We start from the raw sequence: 18,967 nt of genomic DNA on the forward strand, positions 1-18,967 counted from the left end.
AGGTGGATGCTACACCTACGAGTATGTTCTTAAAAATAAACACATTATATTTGATAAAACTGGCATGATTTCATAACATTCTATAATATTCTTAGTGTGGAGCCTCAGATATCATTTGGAGATAATTCTTTAATCATAAATTTTCTCCAACTATATTTACTTTGTCAAAGGCAAATTTTAAGTCAACTTTAAGTCATGCTTTCTCATCTTAAATTCTTAGTGAAGAAGATAGTTTTCAAGTTTTACTTTGTCATTGGCTTTTTGTTGTTTGTTTTTTTTAATTTGAGAGTGTGTTTATTAAAGCTGCGGACAGTGAAACAAGGGCAGGCTTGGCACAGAAGCAGCACCAGGAGAGCCCTATGTGCTGCTTTGGCTCCCTTAGTTCTTCAGTGTACCTATGTAGTAACTAGGCTTTCTTCAACTACATCCTCTGTGCTCTGGTAATTTATAATCTGTGTATGGTCTTTATACCTATTTCTGCCACAGAGCTCCTGACACCCTTGGGATTTCCTAAGTGACAAGAGTGGTAAATGTGTCTTGTTAACGGTAATAATATGACTTTTGAACCAGGACCTAAGGACGGGGTCTGCTTGCCAAGGAAACCTACTTTGTGATTAGTGGGTTGGAACATTCAGTTCTACCCCCAGACCTTGGGGGAGATATGGTATGGGGGAGGGGTGCTGGAGGTCACATTATGTCACCAAGGCCCAATGATATGATCGATGCCTACAGAACGAAGGCTTCATAAACCCCAAAGGATGGCATGTGGAGGGCAGGACTGGTGAGCACATGGAGGTCTGCGCCCCCACCCTATACCTGGCCCTGTGCATCGCTTCCAGCTTCTGTCCCTTAGTTATGTTTCTTTATAGTGAACTGGTCATCTGGGGTCAGTGAGCCACTCTTAACAAATTGAATGAACCCCAGGAGGGGTCCTTGGCCCCTCCAATCTGCAGCTGGTCGGCCAGAAGCACGTGGCAACCTGGACTTGTGACTGGGGTCTGAAGTTGGAGGTGGGGGTGGGAGAAGGGATAGTCCTGTGAGGCTAAGCCCTTCACCTGTGGGATCTGACGCCTCCTCTAGGTAGACGGGGACAGTCAGCAGGAGTCAGAATTGCTGACTGGTGTGGGGAAAGCACACTCCAGAATCGGTGTCAGGATCTTCTCTCCTGGCCCCATTCACTGATCTGAAGTGCGTTCATTCACAGGACACTGACCCCACGAGGTTTTACACAAAAGTGGTCCTACCACCCATCTTGCCTGCTGGGGTCTGTCCAGTCAGCCTGCGCATTAAAGGCCCAGCTCATGTGGAGTCTGTGAAGTGCCAGTGTGGTTCCCAAAAATCGATTGGGGAACACTTTGTCTTCCATACCTGTGAGCTGTAGAGCACAGCTGGAGATACAATAGTACTTAGCCATGCCCTGTACCTCGGTGTTTTATTTGGTGCTAGAAGCTCGCTAATGAAAGGGGTACATCACAGACAAGGATAGAGGCTGAGCAGGAGGCCTGGGATGTCGGGCATGGAAAACACCATGAAACTGAATTCATAGCATGTTGGGGCTTCAAGATGGGGAGTTAAACTCTTGCATCCTTTTGCCTGTTGTCCTTGATCAGTAAATCTGTTCTCTGTGTGAGCGTGTTTATAACTATTTATAGCGAAGGTACTGTGGCGGTGGAGGCCAGTCTGCCCCCCACTTTTGATGGGGGTATGCAGCCTGAGACAGCAACCAGCCTCAGAAAAGGCGTCCTGGGATTCAGCCCAACACTGAATTCATCCTGAGGCACTGTGGCAGAATGATCTGGGTTTCACGGCCCTCGTTTGTCTCACAGTGCTACTGTAAGAGGGAGTGTTTCTCAAGGTCTGTGCTAAGGGGGAATGTCAGTGGGATGAAAGGGTTGGAGGAAAGGTGAGGAAGTCTGTGGACAGCCTCCCAGGCTGTGGGGAAGGGGGTACATCTCACAGTAGGAGTCGGGGAGCCGGCAACAATGGGGTGCTCAGCCTGTTGACCCCTTTTCCAAAGCTTCCTAAAGGCTTTGTGAACAGACCTGGGCAGAAGACTGTGGCTAGGAAATGCATACTTTTTAACGTCATGGGTTTTTTTTAATTTGAAATGTCCCACTTGAAGCCATTTACATTATTGAATCATAGTGGTGGTCCCAGTTTCCTCACTCTTTGGTCAGCTGGTGTCTTCCAAAGGACAGTCAGTCAGAGGAGAGAAAGTCAGGATTGTCAGTCTGCGCAATTCAGGCCCCTCTGTCACAGGAGGCACCTACAACAAGGTCGGCAGGACTGGTCCGAAGGGTCCACGTGCACTGGAACCCTTTGATGCTTTGAGAGGGCGTACCTGTGGGGATGCAGTGGAGGCAGCCACTCTTGGCATCCTCTTCATCTCCAAGCTGCTTCGCTAGTGTCTGTGGGTCAGGATCCTCATGATGAGCCCCGCTGTCAGCATGGCCACCGCTGCTCCCAGAGCGGCCCCTCGGCGGAGGGCCAGCTGTCTCCCTGACAGTTTGCAGGAAGGAGCTGGAAGGGTGTGGGCTGCCTCTGAAGTCCCAAAGAGGTCCAAATGGCACTCAGGCCGTGAGTACATTGTCAGGGTAATGCCAGGGCTGCTGCTCATGGCCACTGCAGAGACAAACAGGAGCAAATTCAGCAACACTGGGGGCAGCGTGAATAGCCTTGGAGGCAGGAAGCCAAGGCTAACTGGTTGCATGCGTCCTGCTGTGGAACTGGTTAGTTGACCTCCACACTTAACAATAAAAATGCCTCCGATAGAAACACATTAGCCTTGACCTATTCTGCAGCAGGGCCAGAGGAGGGGAGCAGGTGGGAGAGCATCTGAAACTGAAGTTGAGGAACAGATGAAGTTAGTTACTGCTCAGAGAGTGGATGGAGCATGTTCTGTCTCAGCCTTTCTTTGTCAGGACATATGACACATCGAATGTAATTTCCACATACGACTTCAGAATGCATATTAAGTGTTTAGTTGGCCAAGTCGTTCCCAGAGTCTCAGTCAGCTGGCTCACCACTGCGCCAGTTCGGGCATCCCTAGCTGAGACTTGGTCACTGGGATTTCAAAGGGCTTTGGGCTGCATGCTGCGGCCTGGCACTTGGTACAAGCCCTGAGGCATGAGGGCACCTGTGCCTTGAGCTGTAGCCATTATTTCATCTCAGAGATACTGGACATAAAGCAGAGGTGCCTGTCTGTTTGACAGGTACAGAGGGGAAACAGGAGGTGCCCCAACTCCAGTTAGCAAAGCCAGGCTGACCTGCCCAGACCAGCAGTGGTAGGTCAGGTTGTGGCCTGCTGCCCTGAGCTGGAGCCAAGTGGTGAGAACACAGTCCAGTCGGATGGGTCGGTGCTTGGATCTGATCTCCTGCCTTTGCCAGTCAAGGGTTGGTGAGAAAGAGGCTGAAGCTTTCAGCCTTGCCTCCTCATCTGACAATGGGGCTATGGCTTGCTGCCTATAGCAGGGGATATGAAGGATACTAGTGTCCTCTTCCTGGGGCTTACTATATCATTTTCATTTAGCAAGGATTGGGCTTGCTTGGCTCCCCATCACCTGAGACACATAGGGCAGCCAGGAGCAGCATGCCCCTGGCATGTTCGTAGGTGCCCAGTGAAAGAGCCCTGACAGCATTACCTGAAGCTGCAGCAGCTGTGTCAAGCCTGAGCCTGGGGGCCGTGCTTGCCGTGCTCGCCTGAGTCGCCTCATTTGCCATGCTCGCCTTGTCCTGCTGTGGCAGCCCCATGCGCTTCTGAGCCTAAAGAAGAAAGCTGGCCTGGGTCAGCCTGCCAGCTCTCCCGTTCACTGCTGGCCTTGCTGGGGAAGGCCATCAGGAAGATGTGACTGCTGGTTCAACCGGGAGCCGGACCTGAAATTGGAGGCTCCCACTCCCTCCCCTGTCCTTGGAACGTGTGCTCTGCTTCCCTTCCCTGCCCTCCAAGGTGGCTAGGGACACAGCCCTGAGAGGGCAATGTGCTGATGAGATGACCCACACCAGGCATGTGACCGACCCCAGTTATAAGGCTTTTGTATAAGCTTTGAAGATTCTGGCGGGTGGGTGCAGAATCGTCTACCTGCCATCTCAGACAAGCCTCCTCTGTAGATTCCCTTGCTTGTTGAGTCTGCTGCTTGGCCATCTGAAGGGGCCTCCCTCTTTCTTTGGTCTCTCCCTGCCCTCCGCCTTCTTGGGGTGATTTCTGATTACACCAGAGAAGCTCCCTGACTAGATGTCGTGATGCATCCACCTCCTGCCTTTAGAACATTGCACGCTAAAGCAGAACACGCGCATATATTCATAGTTCGGGGTTAGGGGTGTGTGCTTTAAAGTGGTGCTGTTTTAAATCCATATTTACCATTACCTTACATGCCAAGATGAACCTGCTTCCCACATGAGGGCAAAACTGTGCCCTGGTGGGAATCGGGGTCTTCAAGAGAACACATTCTCTGTGCTCTGCCTTCAGGCTGAGCCAGGCCACTTCTGGGTCTGAGGAGCAAATACAGGCCTTTTCCACAGGAGGGTTAACGGAGTAATGCATTACCTCTCCCAAAGTCATGCCCACTCCCAGATGCACGTGGCTTCAGACCAGTCTGTTGAGCGCTAAGCTCTAGTCTGGTTTTCAGCAGCTGCAGCTGGCTAAGGGTGGTTTAGGTGTGAGTTTCTCCATAGCTGGAGAGTATGCAGCTTGCATGGCACTGTCTGGGTCCAGTTCCAGTGACAGGAGCAGATGTTGAGGCTGTAACCCCACCCATCACTGCTGCTGAGGCCTAATGTACTCTAGGGAGTCACTCTGTTCCACTGAGCAGTCACTTCACCTGGTTGGCCGGGTGAGAGTGTCTCCGGGCCAGGGGCTATAGACTCACCTCCTCTGCAGCTAGCTTCCAGTTTATCCGGGCAGTGTAGGTGACAAAGGTAGCAGCTGCCAGCAGGATACAGGCCAGCATGCCCAGCCAGAGGCCTGTGGGAAACAAGTGACAATGGGGAGAGTGTCCAGGGACAACCCAGGCTCCCCTGACTTTTCCTCACACCACGTACCCACAATCCCCATTCCCACCAGGAAGGTCAGAACGATGCCCAGTGGGAGGCCGATGATGTAATAGGTGATCGCATTAGCCAGGGCTCCAAAGGCTTGCCTGCCGGTTCCCCTCAGGATTCCGCTATAGACACACTGGGAGGGAGGCACAGGAGGGTTAGCAGTGATGAGACGGAGCGGGGGGTGGGGTGGGGTCTCATGTGACTTGACAGGCACTTTCTAAGCAAGTCCCATCGCACGGCTCACTGTACTTTTGTGACACAAGGGTGCCCTTGGCCCCCTTTCTTCCAGGAGAAGACTGAGCCAGGGAGGTCAAGCCACTTGCTCAGCATTACACCAAGTAGCTCTGTTTTGAACACAACTGCAGAGCCCTGGCCTGCACCTCCACACTACCACTGCCTCACTAGAAGTGCAGGTCTGGAAGACTGGACTAACTCTATTCAGAGATGTGATATGTTGGTTTTCTATTATTGCTGCGGCAAATTGCTGCAAATGGAGTGGCTTATGGTGAGACACATTATTTTGTAGTTCTGGAGATTAGAAGTCCAAAATGATTTTCACTGCACTCAAGTCAACACTGCTTCCTTCTGGAGGCCCTGGGGGCAGCGCTGTTTATTTATTTATTTATTTATTTATTTTGCCTTTTGCAGCATCTGGAAGCTACTTGCTTCCCCTGACTCCCAATCCCGAACCACAAGGGCCTAGCTGCCCCTCCACCTCCATGGTTGCATCTCTGACTCTGCCCTGCTCTCTCACTCATGAGGACCCTTATGATTACTCTGGGCCACCTGGACAGTCTAGGAAAGTCTCCATCTCCAGATCCTCATGACATCTGCAAAATCCTCCTCCCAGTCTGCCTACTATTCACAGGCCCCAGGATTAAAACAGGATTTCTTTGGGGGCCATTGTTCTGCCTACCACATGAAAGCAAAGGGGTCATTTTGTTCCATCCGAGACAGGCAGTCCCTGTCTGCTCTGGAGAAAGTGCAGATGCTGCTTTATTTTACCAGTCTCAGCCTCCCAAACCGACCCCAGATGGAATGAACTGAGGGATGGGGCACAGCATGCTCTGTCAGCACTGTCCTTCAATGTCAGCACTGACCGTGATGGATACGTCACGGTCATCTTTATTTTGTTAAGATGATGAATGTGGAGTTTTTGTGGTTTGTTTTTATACATTGAAACAAAGAGGTTATGATTGCAGGTAGGAGGTGTGTGCCTCTTGAACTTTGAAATATGGCGCACACATGTCTCATTACTATATATCATGACACAGAAGATGATGATTTTAGTTATAAAAAAGACTTCTCCAAAATTATGACTGATATGCTCTGGACCAGTATTCTCACCCAGGGGGCAGCCTTGTCTTCCAGGAGGTGTTGGTGATGGCTTCAGTTGTAACTGGGGCTGCTGCTGGCATCTAGTGGGTGGAGGCTGGGATGCTGCTGAACATCCTACACTACACAGGGCTGCCCCTCAACAAGGGATGGCCCTGCTCCAAATGCCAGTAGTGTCAAGGTGGAGAGGCCCTTTAGAGCATGGTGACACATAATAACCATCTCAGTGGCAGTCACAGGAAGGGCCAGTAGTCCTGCCAGCCCTAGGTTGTGGATCTGTCTTGGAGAAAGTAAGCCAGTGGATAGACAGGGACTCAGCGGCGTGCTCCACGAGGTAAAGCAGCAGGTAGGTGAGTTCTCTCAGGGGAGCAGCAGGGTGGACAGCTTGGTGAGTTCTCTATGTACCGATGGTTGGCTGGGGGCTATGCATAGGTGTAGCAGAGACAGGAGCAGATCCATGCCACCCACACAGCTCAAGATGGTGGAGCCTGCGCATGGACAGAAGAGACGCAGGGGGACCCAGAAGGAAGTAAAAGCTGGACAGACTTGAAACAGCCCGAAGTTGGAAAGTGCCCCCAGCCCACATGAGGAGCCTTCAGCAAAAAATGGAAACCTTCCACTGGTCAGAGATGTCTGAACACCATAGTTAACCAGTCAGTAACTGGCTGAACACTGAGCTATGCAGATGTAGGAGTGACCCCCTAGGAAGCTAAGTGTAAAAATAAACAAGAAAGCATTGTTTATTTTATTTAAAAATAAACAATAAACAAAAACACAATCAAGAAATAAACCAAACAACAAAACTAAGCAGAGATAGCAGCTGCAAGACTGTTAAGGCAGGACTCACAGGAATAGTCCAGGCAAGTGACTAAATGAACGGCAGTGCCTGGGGAAGGGCCGAATGAGACAGATTCCCAGGCGGGTGAGTGCTGGGCCCCAGGCAGGTCTTGGGACAGCTAGAAACAGTGCACTTATGCAAAATGCAGTATGTTCTCTGACCACAACAGAATTCAGTTAAAGATGCCTCTCAGAAAGAAATCTGAGAACATCCAACTATTTGTAAATTAAATAACACACTTCTAAACTTCTGGGTCAAAGGATAACTCACAAGAGAACATTTGAAATATTTTAAACTGAAAAGAAAAAGAACATATCAAAATGTGTTACATGCAGTTAAAGCAATAAGTACTACTGGTGATATGCATAGTTTTAAATGCCTAGATCAGAAAAGAAGAGAGGTGTGTCAAAACAATAAACTAATATTCCTTATGAAGAAATTAGTAAAGAAGAGCAAACTAGCCCTGGCCAATGTGGCTCAGTTGCTTGGAGCATCATTTCGTAAACCAAAAGATTACAAGTTAGATTCCTGGTCAGGGCACATGCCTAGGCTGAGGTGTGTGTGTATCTCTCTCTCTCCCTTCCTCTCTTTCTCTGGAATATATATATTATGTATATACATACACACACATATTTTTTGCCTTTTAAAAAATTTTTAATTTATTTTTAGAGAGACGGGAAGGGAGGGAGACAGGGAGAGAAACATCCATGTGTGAGAGATGCATCCATTGGTTACCTCTCACATACCCTCAACTGGGGACCTAGCCCGCAACCCAGGCATGTGCTGATTTGTATTTGATCTGGCCACATTTCAGTTCACAGGTCAGCACAGAATCCTGTGCTGACTATACTTAAGAGCAAACTATACTTAAATAAAGCAGAAAGATGGGAATAATGACAGAGTGGAAATCATTGACAGAAAAGAGGAAAAACAACAGAAAATTACTGAAACCAAAAATCGTAGTTCTTCAGTAAGATCTGCAAAACTGACAAACATTTACCAGAGATTTGATGTTGGTAAGTAAGATCAAGAAAATGGGAAAGTTAAGACACAAATGACCAAAATCAAGAATGAAAAAAGGGGCATTGCTACTGACTGTAAAGAAAAGGATTATGGACTTCCGGTCAAGATGGAGGCATAGGTGGAAACATTGTGCCTCCTCGCACAACCAAGATTAAGGACAATAAAGATTTAGAAACAAAAACACAATCAGAACAGACAGAAAACTGAACTGTTCAGAAGTCCGACAACCATTGAACCAAACCAGTAAGAGGGGTGAAGTCAGCAGCCAGTGGAGAGGGATCGGGGCAGAAAAGGCTGTGGCTGCCAGACCAGGTAGTGCAGTTGGCACAGAGCTGACCATGGTCTCACATTCGCACGCAGATAAACTAGGCAAAAATGGGCAGCGAGATAGGCCATGGAACCCAGGGCCCCAGCTACAGGAAATAAAGACTAAAAGCACCAATTGAAAAGGTGCCAGGAGAGACTCCCAGCCTCACAGGAGAGTTCACTGGAAAGACCCACAGGGTCCTAGAGTGTACACAAGCCCACCCACCTGGGAACCAGCACCAGAAGGGCCCAGTTTGCTTGTGAGAAGTGGCAGAGGGGACTGAAATCTGAGAGAAAGCAGAATGAGCCCGTTTGTTCCCTCTCTGACCCCACCCCCACATACAGCATCACAATACAGCAACTGGGTTGCCCCACCCTGGTGAATATCTAATGTTCTGCCATTCATACAGGTGCGACCTGACCAAAAATGGCTCAAACAGAACAAATCAAAGCCCCAGAGCCAATACTTTTAAGTGACCAAGAGATAGCCAACCTATCAGATGCACAGTTCAAAATACTGGTGATCAGGATGCTTATAGAACTGGTTGGTTTTGGTTCAAATTAGATGAACAAATGAAGGCTACACTAAGTGAAATGAAGGAAAATGCCCAGGGAACCAATAGTAATGGAAAGAAAACTGGGACTCAAATCAATGGAGTGGACCAGAAGGAAGAAAGATACAACCAAACAGAAAAGAAGGAAGAAACAAGAATTGAAAAAAAATTAGGAGAAGCTGAGGAACCTCCAGGTCATCTTTAAACACCCCAACATCCAAATTACAGGGGTACCAGAAAGGGAAGAGGAACAGCCACCAGTGGAAAATTTATTTGAACAAATAATAAAGGAGAACTTCCCCAATCTGGCAAAGAAAATAGGCTTTCAGGAAGTCCAGGAAGCTCAGAGAGTCCCAAGGAAGTTGGACCCAAGAAGAAACACACCAAGGTACATCATAATTACATTAGCCAAGATTAAAATGGAGAGAAATCTAGAAGCAGTAAGAGATAAGGGGACTGTCACCTACGAAGGAGTTCCCATCAGACTGTCAGCTGATTTCTCAAGAAGGGGCTGGAAAGAAGTATTCCAAGTCATGAAATCCAAGGACCTACATCCAAGATTGCTCTATATGGCAAAGCTTTCATTTAGAATGGAAGGGCAGATAAAGTGCTTCTCAGATAAGATCAAATTCATGGAGTTCATCATCACCAAGCCCTTGTTAAAGGGACTTACCTAAGAAAAAGAAGATAAAGATGAACAGTGAAAGGACAGCAAACTCACAGTTATTAACAACCACACCTAAAACAAAAGCAAACTAAGCAGACACCTAAAACAGGAGTGGAGCCACAGAAATGGAGTTCACATGGAGGGTAAGCAAAATGGGAGTGGGAGGAAGAGAGGTGGGGACGAGGTGCAGAGAATAAGTAACATAGATGGTGGGGAGAAAATAGATTGGGAGGGCAAGAGTTCGTGTGGGAAAATGTAGAAGCTAAAGAATTTATGACACATAGACATGAACTAAAGGGGGGAAATGTGGGTGGGAGGGTGTGTGCAGGGTGGAGGGGAATGAAGGGGAAAAAATGGGACAACTGTAATGGCATAATCAATAAAATATATTTTAAAAAGGAAAAGATAAGGAAATACTATAAGCAACTTCATGCCAAGGAACTAGAGAATTTAGTTGAAGTGAATAAGGTCCTAGAAAGACATTTATTACCAAAACTAACTCAACAAGAAATGGAAGGTGAATAGACCTATAATAAGTAAATTAATTGAATTAATTTAAAATCTTCTGACAAAATCTTAGCATAGATGGCATCACTGGTGAACTCTATAGAATATTTAAAGGAGAAATAATGCCAATTCTTCACAAACTCAAAAAGCAGAAGAGCAGAAAATACCTCCATAATTATTCTATGAGGCCAATGTTACCCTGATACTAAAGCCAAATCAAGATATTACAACAAAAAGATAAAAATTACAGATAAGTATCCCTCATGAATGTAGATGCAAAATCTTTAACAAAATATTAGCAAACCAAATTCAGCTATATATAGAAAAGATATATACCATGATCAGGAGGGGTTTTCCCCAGAAATGCAAGGTATAACATCTGAAAATTGGTTAATATAATTATGCCATATTAATAGAAGAAAGGACAAAAACCACATGATTATCCCACTAGATGCAGAAAAGTATTCTTCAAATTCATGGGAAAATGTTTCAGCACTCTAGGAATGGAAGGGCTCTTTCTTAGCCTGATAAAGGGCGTTTATAAAAACCCTACAGGCCCTGGCTGGTGTAGCTCAGTGGATTGAGCGTGGGCCTGCAAACCAGACAATCATGGTTCGATTCCCAGTCAGGGCACATGCCCAGGTTGCAGGCAGGTTCCCTGCAGGCCAGTTCCCAGCAGGGGAAGCACAAATGCAACCATACATTGATGTTTCTCTCCCTCTCTCCTTCCCTTCTCCTCTAAAGATAAATAAATAAAATCTTTAAAAAAAAACCCTACATATTTAATGCTGAAAGACTGCACACTTCCCCCCAACACTGGGCACAGGTGTACATGGAAGATCTTGCCACTTCCATTCGATATTGCACTGGAGCTTCTAGCCAAAGATCCTATAAGTAGAACAATCTTAAGGAATCCACACACCAAAAAAACTAGTAGAATGAGTTTATCCAGGTCACAGGGCAAAAGATCAATAAAGATCAATTATATTTCTATAAACTAGCAGTGAACAAGCTAAAAACAAAACTAAGAAAAAATTCCATTCACAAGGGCATGAAAAAGAACAAAATATGGGATAAACTTAACAGAAATAGTGTGAGATTTGTCCACTGGCCAATGGCCTACAAACTATTGCTACATTAGAGAAGCTCTAGTTAACTGGAGAGACACTCCTGTCCACGGCATATTAAGATGACACCTCTTCCCAAATTGCTCTATAGATTCAACATAATTCCTTCCAAAATACCAGTAGGCTTTTTAGTAGAAATTAAAAACTGAGCCTAAAATACATGGGAAATATAAAAGATCTAGTAGAGCCAAAGTAATAAAAGAAGAAAGACAACAAAGTTGTAAAATTAATAATAACTGATTTCGATACACACTAAAGCTACAGTAATTAAGATAGCGTGGTACTGGCCTAGGATAAACATACAAATTAATGCAACAGAATTGTGAATCTAGAAATACACCAGTACGTTTATGACCAATTGATTTTTGACAAACATACCAAGAAAACCCACTGAGGAGAGGATAGCCTTGCACACACCAGTAAACAGTACTGGGACGACTGGACATGGTTAAGCAAAAAGATAAGTTTAGGTAGTTATCTCATACCACACACAAAATGACCTCAAAATAAATCATAAACCTAAGCATAAGAGCTAAAACTATTAAAATGTCTGGAAGAAATCGTAGGAGAAAAATTTTGTGACCTTTGCTTTGGCAGAGTTCTCAGATATGACAGTAAAGCATGAGCCTTAAGAGAAAAGAAATTGAGGCACTGACTATGTTAAAAGTGCAAACTTTGGCAGCTCAAAGAGACCAGTAAGAAAATGAAAGGCAAGCCACAGTCTGGGCTTGCAAATCATACTTCTGATAAAGGACTTGTATATAGAACATACAACGTATTCTTGCAACTCAATAATAATGAGAAGGTAAACATTGGGTTGCTCATTTAGTTTTTTCTGACATTTTTCATTTTCACCAATAACTATTGGTTTGGATATTTTGAGTATGTTGGCATCTATCTCCTGCATAGTATTACGTTGATTGTTCTCAGTTAATCACTCTATTTGATTGCTATCAACTTCAACTGGTCTACCCCACTGTGGAGCATCATCCAGCAAGAAATCTCCAGTGTGAAACTTAGAAAACCACTTTTGATATGTTTGATCACCTTCTCTGCACACAGCACAAATCTTTTTTTTTGCATTTCAGTTGAACTTTTACATTTCTTGAAATAACAAAGCATAATATGCTGAAAATATCACATATTTCCTTCCATCTTCCATATTAAAATGGTTATACAAAAATTCACCAGTTTGGGTAAGTTTTTTTTTAATGCATGCTGATATGGCAGCTGTCACAATACAATCTAACAAAATTGTTTCAAATGAAGTTAAAGGCAACTAAATACTACCAGAGCCATCTTACAGAAAAAATAACCAATTGAACTGGCCAGCCCAATATTATTTATAGGTTGAATTGTGTCCCCCTAAAAGATGTTAAAGTCTCAGTTTTCAGGACCTGTGAAGGTGACCTTAGGGGCTTAGGGAAATAGGGGCTTTGCAGATGGTTGAGTGGAGATGAGATCATCAGGGTGGGCCCTAACCCAGAATGACAGGTGTTCTTGCAAAAAGGGGAAATTTGAACAGAGGCAGTCGGACACGCCCAGAGGAAAACAGTATGGAGAGACACAGGGAGAAGACAGCAACTGAGGAGCCCTCAGTACCCTGGAAGCCAGGGGAGAGGCCTTGAACAGATCCTTCCCTGGTGCCTTCAGTGGAAACCCAGTCCTTGAGTTAGGACTTCTGATCTCCAGAACTGGAAGATGACAAATCCTGCTATTTTAAGTCACTCGGCTTTTGGTACCATGCTACAGCAGCCCTAGCAAGCTAAGACAACAAACAACCCAATTTTCAAATGGGCTAATGACTTGAATAGACATTTCACTGAAAAAGACGTATGAATGGATCATAAGCACACACAAAAAAGGGCTCAACGTTAGTCATCACCAAATGCATGCTAAAACACAGTGAGACACCAGTACAGACTCCCTAGGATGGCTATAGTAAAAATGAGGGACAATCCCAGAGAGCTATGTTGTGGATTTCAACAAACTGATTCTAAAGGTAATGTGGAAAGGCAACAAACCCCAAATAGCCAACACAATATTAAAGGCGAACAATGCCAGAGGACCGACACTACTCAACTTCAGGACTTAACTATAAAGCTACAGTAATCACACAGTGTGGTGTTGGCACAAGACCTGTGCAAATAGGCAACTGATTTTTGACAAAGGAGCAAGGCAATTCAATGAAGAAAGGAGGTTTTGTTTTGTTGCTATTGTTTTTGCTGGAAATGGTGCTGGGACAACTGGACATCCCCATGCAAAAAGAATGAATACAGATGCTCCCTGACCTACCTACCCATTCATTGTAAGTTAAAAATATCATATCAAGATGCACTTGATACACCTAATCTACAGAACCCCTATAGCTTAGCTTAGCCTACCTTAAACGTGCTCAAAACACTTACATTAGCCAAGTGTTGGACAAAATCAAGTAACACCTATTTTATAATAAAGTGTTAAGTAGCTCATGTAACTTACCATGTTTATAGCTCTCACTCCATTATAAAGTCAAATACTCGTTAAGTCAACCATTGTAAGTCAGGGGCCACATGTGTAGACATGCATCTTACTCCTTTCACAAACAGTAAAAGGGGTCATATACCTAAATGCAAAGTGCAAAACTGGGAAGCTCCCAGGAGATACTATAAGAGAAAATCTAGGTGATCTTGGATTTGGTGATGACTTTTTAGACATGATACCAGAAGCATGATCCATGAAAGAAAAAAATGAGAAGTTGGACTTTATTAATATTAAACACATCTGCTCTGTGAAAGACCTGGTTAAGAAAATGAAAAGCAAGGCCACAGGCTGGCAGAAAATTCTTTGCAAAACCTACATCTGATGGACTAGTATTCAAAATATACAAAAATTCTTAAAACAACAACAAAACAACCCAATTTAAAATGGATAAAAGATCTGAACAGACACCTCACCAAAGAAGATAAACTGATGATGGATAAGCATATGAAAAGATTCTTTACATCACATGTCCTCAGGGAACTGTGAATTACAACAATGAGGCACCACTACACACAGAATAGCTAAAGTCTCAGATACTGACAGCATCAAATGCTGACGAGGAGGTGAGGCAATGGGAACTCTCGCTGCTGATGGGAAGTTCGAAATGGTACGGCCAGTTCAAAAAACAGATGGGCAATTTCTTATACAGCTAAACACATAATAACAGTACCATACTCTTCAACAATTGTGCTCCCAGGTATGGGTGGAAAGAGCTGAAAATTATGTCTGCACAAAAACCCACACAAGAATGTTTATAGCTTTATTCGTGATTGTCAAAATTTATAAGCCATCGAGATATCCTTCAATAGATGAGTGGATAAACTGAGGTCCATCCAGACAATGGAATATTAGTGCTGAAAAGAAATGAGCTCTCAAACTATGAATAGGCAAGGAGGAACTTTAAGTGCATGTAGCTGGTCTGAAAATGCTACATACAGTGTAATTCCAACTATAAGACATCTCCAGAAGGCAAAACATAGAGACAGTAAAAATGTCAGGGACTGCCATGGGTTTGGGGAGGGGGTCCACAGGAAGGAGAGGAGAAATGAGTGTGTGGTACACAGAGGAGTTCTATGTAATGAAATTATTCCTATACTATAATGGTGAGTACATTTCATTATACATTTGTCAAAACTCATAGAATGTACAACCAACAGCTGGATCCTAATGTGAACCATGGACTTCAATTAGTAATAATGCATCAATATTCTTTCATCAATTTTACAAACATGCCACACTAACATAACTGTTGATAGTAGAGAAAATTGAGGGGGGAGGTGGTTTATAAAAAGAAAACCACAGGTGGCAAAAGGCAGCACTCGTGAGCAAAAGCCCATTAGAGCAAACTTAGATTTCACACTTGATCTAATTGCAGTCTGAGCCTCTCCCAGAAACATACTCCTAATCGACCAGTCTGGAATTTTCTGATCAATACTAGAAAGGTCATCTGTCACAGGGGCCCCTTCCATCCCCCATAGAAAGGAGAGGCAACCTGCATGATAACAACTCTGCCCCTCTCTTCCCCCAAAGAAAAGATGTCTGGGGCCCAGAAATAATGCTTTCTTTTCTCTTGATACTATATCCTTGCCTCACCCTTTTCCTGTAAAAACCTTCCATTTTGTTCAACCCCCCTGAGTACCCTTCTCATTGCTAGATGGGATCTGCCTCCATGAATCACTTAATAAATCCAACTAGATTTCAAATTGAATTTTGTTTTTTAACAGTGGGAGCTCTATTTTTTTTGCCCTATTTTTCTGTGAACCTAAGACTGCTCTTAAAAATAAAATCTATAACTTCTTTAAAAGACAGACAATGCCAAGAATTGGCAAAGAAGCAGCAAAAGTAGAATTCTCATACACTGCTGGTGGGGATGTAAAATGGTAGAGCTGAGATGGGTATGTCACAAACAGCTGCAATCTATCAAAGCTACAAGAACTGTCAAGAAGGTAGAAGGTCACCCCCACATTGGATTTATGGCTTAATACCAGCAGAGACCAGTTTGATCCAACATGGCAACCAATTTCACCTAATGGGCACTCCAGCCTCATTATATGCTCACTGTAATACATTAGCATACTAATCAACACACCTGGCACCTGTCATGATCAGAAATGAAAAGTCTACATAGAAGGACACAAATTGACCGAGAGAGCCCCTCTGAGAAATCTCTACCCCTTTTCCAGGAAGACCCTGAATATTTCTTACCCTTATTGAATACCCTACACCTCCCTTACTTAAATGAACCTCCGTAAAGGAAGCAAATTCTGCTAAAGGTTGTGGTGGGGGGCGGCATTTCTCTGTGGAGTAGCCCATTCTCTCACTGCTTCACTACTAAACTCACTTCTACTTCAAATTCTGTGCTGACTATAGTTTGAATTCTTTCCTTCATGAAGTGAAGAACCCACAGTAGTTACTGGACCCTCAGGTCCCTGGACCCCTGTAGGGGACTGGTTTGTTTTAGTCTGGCAAATGTGACTCAGCTCTGTATGAAAAACCTACAGATGTGAAGTGGTGGGCAGGAGCCAGATCTTCAAACCGAGTTTTCCCATGGGAATCAGGCCTAGAAAATGAATACATACTGTTATGGCTTGCTCTTGCTAAAACTCCATCACCGTGTATTGTCTGCCTTCAAGGTAACTTCCAAAGCCTGTATGAGTTTTCCCAAGGACAGAGCTAATCAGCTCATCATCACTCCCCTCTGCATGTTATTTTCACTTCCTTGATTGTACCTAAAATGTAGACAATAATATTCTATGTAATAGATAATAAATCTTTCTCTGATGTAAGACCCAAGGAAAATAATAGAAGCTTGTCTAGGCAAGTGTCAAGGCACCCTCCTCTTGAGGGAGTGGCCGAGGCATCCATAGGCACTCTCCCCTTGAGAGAGTAGCTGTGCCTGTTCCCTTTTTCTCCACAGGATTGTTGTTGTCTGTGCATTCATTCTCATTGCCAGCCACAACAGGTGGACTCTGCTGGCCAGAGTCCACCACAGACCCTCACAATGCCTGCATCACAGCCACTCTGGGAAACACATTGGCAGTTTCTTAGAAAGTTAAACATAAACTTATCATTCAACCCAACAATTCAACTCCTAGGACTCTCCCAAGAGGAAGGAAAACATACATCTGCACAAAGACTTGGACAAGACTGTTCCCAGCAGCCTTAGTCATAATAGCCGAAAACCTAGAAATAACCCACATGTTCACCAACTGATGAATGGATGAGCAAATGTGCTGCATCCACACAAGGGACTGTTAATTGGTCGTAAAAAGGAATGAAGTCCTGAAAAATGCTGCCACGTGGATAAGCCTCAGATCCTCAAAGCTTCTCTTATCCTAAGAGAAAAAGAGCAGTCACAAAAGACTATGTGTGATTTCCTTTGTATGAAATGTTCAGAAAAGGCACAGCTCACACATCCAGAAAGCACATCAGTGGGCTGCCTGGGCCTGGCCAGGGATTGAATGCAGAACATGCCCGCAGAAATTTGGGGGGTTGATGGAAAGATTCTAAAGCTGGACTGCAGCAATGGTGGCACACCTCTGAGTTTATTTAAAATCATTAAATTACTCACTTAAAATGCGTGAATTTTATGGTATATAAATTATAACTCAATAAAAGTCCAAAAATAAAGATAAGGTCCATGGAAAACATGAGTTAAGAATAATGTCAAGATAGACAGACAGAATGCAGACAACAGAATGCAGACACATGAGCTCTCAGGGCCCTTACAGTCGGCTGCCGTTGGTTTGTCTCCAAGCTCCTGGACAGAGTGAGCAGAGAAGTGCCGCCCACCAGAGCGGAGGCACCTTAATTTCTTGAGAACCGAAAAGCTGTTCCCAACCATTACCAGTGGTCAGGAGAAAAAACATGAATAGTATCCTAACAGCATCCCAGTGAAAGCAATAATAGGTTCCATAAGATAGTTCCTTTCAATGTTCCATGATAAAAACTACGGTGTGATGACAGAACACAGCCCAGGGGAAGCAGTTCTGCTGAGGCTAAGAGCATGTGTTCCAAGTGTGTCTTTTGAATGCCCAGCTAGATTCCAAGGTAAATTCTAGAATATGTAGAGAATTGAATAGTATGCTCTGAGTCCTATGGGGAAACCCCCATAAATACATTTCCTCTCAGTGGGTTATTTTTTTTTTTTGAGTGTAGGAGCTCTGAGTCACTAATTAAGCCCACACATCCTACACAGATCTGTTGGATGTCGTGTAAGGGATGCATTCCTAAAGGACTCATTTGACCCTGGATGCAAAGGAGAAGACCCTGGATTTCAAATCTGGCTTATAAAGTGAGACTTCAGAGACTTCCGCCAAGATGGAGGCATAGGTGGAGATGCTGCGCCTTCTCACACAACCAAGTTTAGAGACAACAAAATTTTAGCAACAGAAAACAGCCAAAACACAGAAAATTGAACTTTTCAGAAGTCTGATAACAACGAATTCTTCAGCCAAACTGATAGACCCGAGAAAGAGTGAGCAGTGAGAAAGACCATGCAGGACCCAGCAGCAGGAAGCAGTAGAGGGGGCCGCTACTGCCCCACTCTCACCCCGCCCCCACATACAGCGTCACAACCCAGCAACCTGGGCAGCCCCGCCCTGGTGAACACCTAGGGCTCTGCTGCTCATACTTAATGGGCACAAACAGACCAAAAATGGCTCAAGAAGATCTCAGAGCCCCAGAGCCAATAACTCTAAGTGACCAAGAAATAGCAAAACTTTCAGATGCACAGTTCAAAACACTGGTGATCAGGATGCTCACAGAATTGGCTGATTTTAGTCACAAATTAGAGGAACATATGAAGGCTCAACTAAGTGAAATTAAGGGAATTGCACAGGAAACCAATAGTGATGGAAAGGAAACTGGGACTCAAATCAATGGAGTGGACTAGAAGGAAGAAAAAAATGACCAAACAGAAAAATATGAAGAAACAAGAATTCAAAAAAAAATTAGGAGAGACTTAGGAACCTCCAGGACATCTTTAAACGCTCCAACATACAAATTATAGGGGTACTAGAAGGGGAAGAGGAACAGCCACAGGTGGAAA

The 18,967-nt window shown here is 44.5% G+C and overlaps 1 protein-coding gene across 7 annotated transcripts in view; it reads right to left on the bottom strand.

Annotated features, from left to right (window-relative positions):
* Positions 1-46: 46 nt before the first annotated feature.
* SLC47A2 (solute carrier family 47 member 2) overlaps positions 47-18,967 on the bottom strand; it is a 31,374-nt gene continuing 12,453 nt past the window's right edge. For 4 of the 7 annotated variants that reach the window (XM_037165826.2, XM_037165835.2, XM_037165830.2 and 1 more), the window contains 4 exons: positions 5,038-5,170; positions 4,866-4,960; positions 3,642-3,762; positions 47-2,622 (listed from right to left, as the gene is read on the bottom strand). In XM_037165826.2, the coding sequence (XP_037021721.2) occupies positions 2,402-2,622; positions 3,642-3,762; positions 4,866-4,960; positions 5,038-5,170 (570 nt within the window). In that variant the 3' untranslated portion in view covers positions 47-2,401. Of the gene's footprint in view, positions 2,623-3,641; positions 3,763-4,865; positions 4,961-5,037; positions 5,171-18,967 lie in introns of those variants that run through there. The other 3 variants (XM_037165842.2, XM_037165860.2, XM_037165850.2) reach the window with 3 other exon arrangements.

This window comes from Artibeus jamaicensis, unplaced genomic scaffold, assembly GCF_021234435.1.
Source record: "Artibeus jamaicensis isolate MK-2021 breed Jamaican fruit bat unplaced genomic scaffold, CSHL_Jam_final contig_419, whole genome shotgun sequence".
Lineage (NCBI taxonomy): Eukaryota > Metazoa > Chordata > Mammalia > Chiroptera > Phyllostomidae > Artibeus > Artibeus jamaicensis.